The 9508-nt window shown below is 27.8% G+C and overlaps 1 protein-coding gene across 1 annotated transcript in view; it reads right to left on the minus strand.

Annotated features, from left to right (window-relative positions):
• The window catches only part of gpr184 (G protein-coupled receptor 184), a 70721-nt gene extending 62631 nt beyond the window's left edge, over positions 1 to 8090 (minus strand). Inside the window, exon 1 of the mRNA XM_061878611.1 lies at positions 7288 to 8090. Within this exon, the coding sequence (XP_061734595.1) occupies positions 7288 to 7330 (43 nt within the window). The 5' untranslated portion in view covers positions 7331 to 8090. The remainder of the gene's footprint in view (positions 1 to 7287) is intronic.
• Positions 8091 to 9508: the final 1418 nt, after the last annotated feature.

Consider the following 9508-nt stretch of genomic DNA (forward strand, 5'->3'; position numbering starts at 1 on the left):
GTACATACGTGCATGCATGCATGTACATACGTACATACCTACATGTATGTGCGTACGTTCAAATTGTTGTACATGTATGTACATATGTTCATTTATGTACACACATGTATGTATGTGCATATATGTACGTATGTACATACATGTGTACGTACATATGTACATGTATGTACACACTATATATATATATGTCCATATATATACAATATATAAATATGTACATATATACAATATATTTGTACACATACATATATATATACACATACATATATATGTATATACATACACATAATTATACAAACATACATATATACATACATGTACACATATATATACATATAATATATATACATATATACATATACAATATATATGTGTATATATATATATATACATATTTATATATGCACACACACACATGTATATATGCATGTATGTTCATGTATATATAAATGAATATGTACATTTGTATGTACATAAATGTCTGTATTTGTGTACGTACAAACATACATACATACATGTACAAACATACATACATTTATGTAGGTACATACATATGTACATACATACATGTACATACATACATACATATGTACATATACATACGTACATATAAATGTTCATACATATGTACATCTACATACATGCAGGTACAGACGTACATGCATGCAGTCATGTATGTACCTGCATGCATGCACGCACGTATGTACGTGCATGCGTGTACATACGTACATGTGTGTACATACCTACATGTATGTACATACCTACATGTATGTACATACCTACATGTATGTACGTACGTTCAAATTTTTGTACATGTATGTACATATGTACATTTGTGTACACACATGTACGTATGCATGTGCATATATGTACGTATGTACATACATGTGTATGTGAATGCATGTACATACATGTATGTACATACATGTGTACATGTATGTACATACATGTGTACATGTACACACAATATATATATATATATATATATATGTACATATATACACAATATATATGTACATATATATACAATATATAAATATGTACATATATACAATATATTTGTATACATACATATATACACACATATATACACATATATATGTATATATAAGTATATAAATATACAAACATAAATATATACATGTACACATATATATATATATATATATATATACATACCTACATGTATGTACGTACGTTCAAATTTTTGTACATGTATGTACATATGTACATTTATGTACACACATGTACGTATGCATGTGCATATATGTACGTATGTACATACATGTGTATGTGACTGCATGTACATACATGTATGTACATACATGTGTACATGTATGTACATACATGTGTACATGTACACACAATATATATGTATATATATATATATATGTATGTATATATATACACAATATATATGTACATATATATACAATATATAAATATGTACATATATACAATATATTTGTATACATACATATATACACACATATATACACATACATATATATGTATATATAAGTATATAAATATACAAACATAAATATATACATGTACACATATATATATATACATACATGCATATATACACATACATATATACAATATATATATACATATTTATATATGCACACACACACATATATATAAATATACATAGATACATATACATTTATATATATGTACATATATATACATATGTATACATGTATGTATCTATACATATATATTTATATGTGAATGTTTACATATATGCATACAAATATATGTAGGCATGTACATACATATGTATGTATATATATACATACATGTAAATATATATACATACATATGTATATATACATATATATAATTATGTATATATACATACATGTAAATAAATATAAATACATAATTTATATATACATATGTATATATACACACATTTATATAAATACACACATATATATATACATGTTTGTATATACGTATGTACATATATACACATACATATGTAGATATATACATACATATATATTTGCATATGTTTATACATATATGTTTGTATGTATATATACATACATATATGTATGTATATACATATATACATGTATGTATATACATATGTAAATATATATATGTATGTACATATCTACATATGTATGTGTATATATGTACATACGTATATACAAACATGTATATATATGTATGTGTGTATTTATATATATGTGTGTATATATATATGTATATATGTACATATATGTATATACATACATACATACATATATGTATATACACAAATATGTATATACATACACACACATATATATGTATATATACATATATTTATATACATATACATACACACATATATGTATATATACATATATATATACACACGGACATATATATATATATATATATATATCCACATACATACATGTGTACGTGTACATACATACATGTATATATGTTCATACATACATATATATGAATATATACATATATCCAGACATATACATATATATACACACACACATATGTATATAGATATACATCTATTTGTATATACACACATATGTACATGTGTGTATACATACTGTATATACATATGTAAAAATATACGTGTGTATATATATACATACATGTTTGTGTATATACACATTTGTGTATATATTCATATATACACACGTGTATATATACGCGTACACATAATTATAATTATTTATAATTATAAGTTTATATATACACTTATAGATATATATACACATATATATATATGTATATACACATATATATATATACACATATACATCTATATACATATATAATTATAAGTGTATACATACACATATACATATACTCGTGTATATACACACACGTATACATATATATATATAATTGCACACACACATATGTATATATACATATATATATACACAGACATACATGTATAAACAACATACAGTATATATGTATATAGACATATGTATATAAATATACACACGTGTATATACATATATTTTTGTGTGTAAAAATATACATGTGCATATATATATATATATATAAAATATACATGTGCATATATATATATATATATATATGTATATACACACACGTGTGGCCCTGCGATGAGGTAGCAACTTGTCCAAGGTGAGATAGGCACCAGCGCCCCCTGTGACCCCAAAGGGATAAGTGGTAGTAAATGGATGGATATACATGTGTGTATATACATACATGTGTATATATATATATATATATATATATTCATATATACACACGCACACACGTGTGTGTATATACACATATATACGTGTGTGTATATATATATATATATTCATATATACGTGTATATAAACATACGCATGTATATACAAATATATATATATATGTATACATACTGTACATGTATATATACATACATGTGTATATACATGTAAATATATATATACATATATATACACATACACACACGTGTAAATATACACATACGCGTGTATGTATATAATTGTACATACACGTGTATATAAACACATATACATGTGTATATAGACACATGTATACATATATATATACACACACACGCACACACATATATGTGTGTATATACACAGACATATATATATATACACCTTAATATGTATATAGACATATGTATAGACATAGACACATAAATATGTGTATATACATATATTCATGTGTAAAAATATACATGAGTTTATATTTATATACATGTGTGTATATACTGTACATACATGTGTATATATATATATATATATATATATATATATATATATATATTCATATACACACACACGTGTGGATACATACATATATATATACATGTATGTATGTATATATACATTCATATATACATGTATATATACATACGCATGCATATATATATTCATATATACATATACATACATGTGTATACATACACACATGTATATATGTATTTACACATGTATATTCATATATATATATATATATACACATGCATATACACAAATGTGTGTGTGTATATATATATACATATATACTTATAGATATACACACGTGTATATGTGTATATATACACACACATATATAAATATACATATATGTGTATTTATAGACATGTGTGTATACATATGTATGTATGTATGTATGTATACACAAATGTATATATATACCAATGTACGTATATACATACATGTTTATATGTATATACATAAGTATATATTATACATATATATATGTATACATACACATACATTTATAAACATATACACGTATATAGATACATACATACGTATATACATACATATACACATATGTACATACATATACAATACATAAACACATATATATATATACATATGCACATACATACATACTTACATATAAATACAGACATATACATACATACATATACATATGTACATACACATATATATATATATATATACACATATACATACATACATATACATATGTACATACATATATATACACATGTGTAAAAATACACATATATATACATGTACATAAATACACATACCGTATATATATATATATATATATATATATATATACATATATATATATATATATATACACATATATACATTTTTTATATACAAACACATATATATATATACATATACACATATATACACATACATATATACATACACACATATATATATATATATATATATACATATATATATATATATATATATATATATATATATATATATATATATATATACAATTGCATAAACATACATATATACACACATACACGTATACACACATACATATACACATATGCATATATATATACACGTACATGCACATATACATATACACTTACATACATACACACATTTATATATACACATATATATATATGTACATTTATACATATGCATACACATACATATATATATACATACATACTCAATTCCATATATATACATAACTACATATAATACATAGCCATACATTACTACATATATATACATATATATATATATAAATACACACAAATGTATATAAATATACTTATATACACACATATATACACACATATATATATATGCATATATATATATGCATATATATATATATATATATATATATATATATATGCATACACATATATATATATATATATATATATATATATATATATATATATATATATATATATACATACATATATATATATATATATATATATATATATATATATATATATATATATATATATATATATATATATATACATACATGTATATATGTGTATGTATATGCACACACACAAACATGCACATATACCAGACTGAGCTGTATCGGCCTAGTTACAGTATGTTCACAAACAATCTGACTTGGTTGACTGGGCTCTAAGTGGCAGTAAATGTTGGAGCCCACCTATATTATTTAGAAATAATTTTTGGGGAAAATGGTACATCAAATACTGCCAATCATAATGTTGATTATTGAATGTTTTAGATTAATTATGATTGACTCTGATTGTTTTCAGCTGCTCACGCTCCCCCTGGTCTGAGCGTCCTTCTCCTATGATTAAGGAGCGAGGACAGCTGGGTGCTCCTTTTGTCCGTCCCTCATGTTGAAGGAGTGAGTGAGACACTTTAAGTACCGCTAAATAAGTTATTTTGATGATTTTGAACTCAACCACGGACAATATCTTTTGTTTGTCAAAATAAATTATAATCATCTTGAATGGAGAAATATCGCCGCCTGTGCTTATTAAGGAATTTAGTGAGTCATAGACCTAATCCTCCACAGGACTACTCTATCTTTATTTTTTATTCTTTCCAACTTTTTTGAACGCAAGACTACACTGCAAAAAGTCAATGTTCAAAAACAAGAAAAAAAATACAAAAATGAGGGGTATTTTATTTGAACTAAGCAAAATTATCTGCCAATAGAACAAGAAAATTCAGCTTGTCAAGACTTTCCAAAACAAGTAAAATTAGCTAACCTCAATGAACCCCAAAATAGCTCGAAATAAGTACATTCTCACTTATAACAAGAGCACTTTTCGTGGTAGGAAAAAAATTAGACCTTTTTGCTCAATCAATCAATGATTATTTACATAGCCCTAAATCACTAGTGTCTCAAAGGGCTGCACAAACCACAACACAAACCACTACGACATCCTCAGTAGGGCCAAATATGTTGAAAAGTATTCATAAATAAGTAAATGCTAGTGCCATTATCTTGACATACTGATATGCGCTCGGCATCCTGATTTTTTTTTTAATGCTTGAAATAAAAAATTATTACTTTAAAAAAGTAGTTTTATACTTGTGAGTGTTGATGACACAGCTTTGCAACAGCTGATATTCTAGTTTTAAGCCTGTTTTACTCAATATAAGTCATTTAAGTCTCACCTTAAAACTCATCTGTATACTCTAGCCTTTAACTAGACCTCCTTTTTAGACCAGTTGATCTGCCGCTTCTTTTCTTTCTCCTATGTCCCCCCCTCCCTGGTGGAGGGGGTCCGGTCCGATGACCATGGATGAAGTACTGGCTGTCCAGAGTCGAGACCCAGGATGGACCGCTCGCCTGTATCGGTTAGGGACGTCTCTACGCTGCTGATCCGCTTGAGATGGTTTCCTGTGGACGGGACTCTCGCTGCTGTCTTGGATCCGCTTTGAACTGAACTCTCACGGCTGTGTTGGAGCCACTATGGATTGAACTTTCACAGTATCATGTTAGACCCGCTCGACATCCATTGCTTTCGGTCCCCTAGAGGGGGGTGGGGGGTTACCCACATCTGAGGTCCTCTCCAAGGTTTCTCATAGTCAGCATTGTCACTGGCGTCCCGCTGGATGTGAATTCTCCCTGCCCACTGGGTGTGAGTTTTCCTTGCCCTTTTGTGGGTTCTTCCGAGGATGTTGTAGTCGTAATGATTTGTGCAGTCCTTTGAGACATTTGTGATTTGGGGCTATATAAATAAACATTGATTGATTGATTGATTGATAAAACGTCAGCAGCAAGCTAGAGATATTTTAGGACCAAAACCCTTTAAAGAAGTAAAACACTAACATAAAATCTGCTTAGTGAGAAGAATGATCTTATCAGACAGAAAATAAGTAAATGTCACCCTTATTTGAGATATTTAATCTTACTTAGATTTCAGTTTTTGCAGTGTAGCCCTAACAGTAAATATGTATTCTGCATAGTTTTAGTGTAGTTCAAGAGTTATTTAAGTCCTGCTCCACACTTGCCTACTTTGATCACATGTATATTCACAGCCACAGATCAAACCCAGCAGTAAAAGAAACTCACCTGCTGGCTTCAGGATGTCCGCGGATTGAGAAACGGCGTTCATGTCGAGCTTCTGAAGATGTCAGTCAGAGTTGTTGTCCTGAAGCCACAACTGTCTTCTCTGGAAACCGTGCAGGGCTTGATGATGATGATGACGATGACGATGATGGTGATCAGACAGTCCAGAGGGAGCTGAGTCAAAAGTCTCCATGACTGGAGCGCCGTGTGGCCAGGCGATGAGGAGAAGTGCAAAATAGGGGAAGACCCAGGCGGAGGAGGAAGGAGGGAGGTCTGCTCTTTTTACGGAGGACGTCCACAGACCGCCAGGCCACTTTTAAACCTGAATACTTTCCACTCACAGCATGCGCATGGAAGACAATCAGTGGTGTCAGGTTAACTTTCAGTTCCGCAGTACTACTGCTAGTACTAGAACACTACTTCAAAGCATCAAAGTCGTTGATTGCACAACAGCAGTGGTCCCAGTTAAAGCCAGTCTTTACGATACAGGAAACAGGCGGGTGTCGGGTGTATTCAACCTGTGACTCACCGCAGAGTTGAACGTTGAGGAAAGTTCAAGGTGGAAAAGTTCATTCATAAACCATAAACGTTCCCCAAGAATGCTTTAAATGAGTCGGTTCGTGCGAACAGAACTGCTGGGGGGATTTTGTGCAAAAATGAAAGCAGCGTGACGACCAGACTTGCTCAACTGTCAGACCTAGTCATTTATGGAGGATTTTATTTTATTTTATTTTAAATTGGAAATCAATATTTGTATTATTCCTTTTATTATCAATCTACACATAATATTTTATCTGATTTTTTTTTTTAAATATTTGCAAAAATATAAAATGTGTGTTATATTATTTTTTTCCCATAAATTTAATTGGGCGAAGCATTTATTTGTTGGAATTGATACACCTGTTAATTGAGGAATTAAATAATTTAAAATTTTAATTGGAAATACATTTTTGTATGAATCTACAATTAATATTTTATTAGAATATTTTATTTAAATATTTGCAAAGTTTTTACATTTTTACTATATTCTTTTTTTCTGTTATGACAAAAAAGGGTATTTATCTGGGGCAAGGTGTTTCCATCCATCCATTTTCTACCGCTTATTCCCTTTTGGGGTCGCGGGGGGCGCTGGCGCCTATCTCAGCTACAATCGGGCGGAAGGCGGGGTACACCCTGGACAAGTCGCTAACTTATCGCAGGGCGGGCAAGGTGTTTATGTGTAGGAATTGATAGACCTAGTAATTTATTGAGGATTGAATTTTTTTTATTTTTATTTTTTATAGGAAATACACATTTTTATTATTGCTTTTATATCAATCTATAATAAATATGTTATTAGAATATTTCATTCTAATATTTGCAAAGTTAGTACATTTTTACTATATTCTTTTTTTCTGTTATGACAAAAAAGGGTATTTATCTGGGGCAAGGTGTTTATTTGTAGGAATTGATGGACCTAGTAATTTATTGAGGATTTAATTTTTATTTTTTATTGGAAATACATATTTTTATTATTGCTTTTATATCAATCCATAATAAATATTTTATTAGAATATTTTATTCTAATATTTGCAAAGTTATTAAATTTTTACTATATTCTTTTTTTCTGTTATGACAAAAAAGGGTATTTATCCTGGGCAAGGTGTTTATTTGTAGGAATTGATAGACCTAGTAATTTATTGAGGATTTTATTTTATTTTAAATTGGAAATCAATATTTGTATTATTGCTTTTATTATCAATCTACACATAATATTTTATCTGAATTTTTTTTTTAATATTTGCAAAAATATAAAATTTGTGTTATATTATTTTTTTCCCATAAATTTAATTGGGCGAAGCATTTATTTGTTGGAATTGATACACCTGATAATTAATTGAGGAATTAAAAATTTTAATTGGAAATACATTTTTGTATTATTGCTTTTATTATCAACCTATAATCAATATTTTATTGGAATATTTTATCTAAATATTTGCTAAGTTATTACATTTTTACTATATTCTTTTTTTCTGTTATGACAACAAAGGGCATTTATCTGGGGCAAGGTGTTTATTTGTAGGAATTGATAGACCTAGTAATTTATTGAGGATTTTTTTTATTTTTTTTTATTTTTTATTGGAAATACATATTTGTATTATTGCTTTTATATCAATCTATAATAAATATTTTATTAGAATATTTTATTCTAATATTTGCGAAGTTATTACATTTTTACTATATT

The sequence above is a fragment of the Nerophis ophidion genome, linkage group LG18 (genome assembly GCF_033978795.1).
Source record: "Nerophis ophidion isolate RoL-2023_Sa linkage group LG18, RoL_Noph_v1.0, whole genome shotgun sequence".
In the NCBI taxonomy this organism is placed as follows: domain Eukaryota; kingdom Metazoa; phylum Chordata; class Actinopteri; order Syngnathiformes; family Syngnathidae; genus Nerophis; species Nerophis ophidion.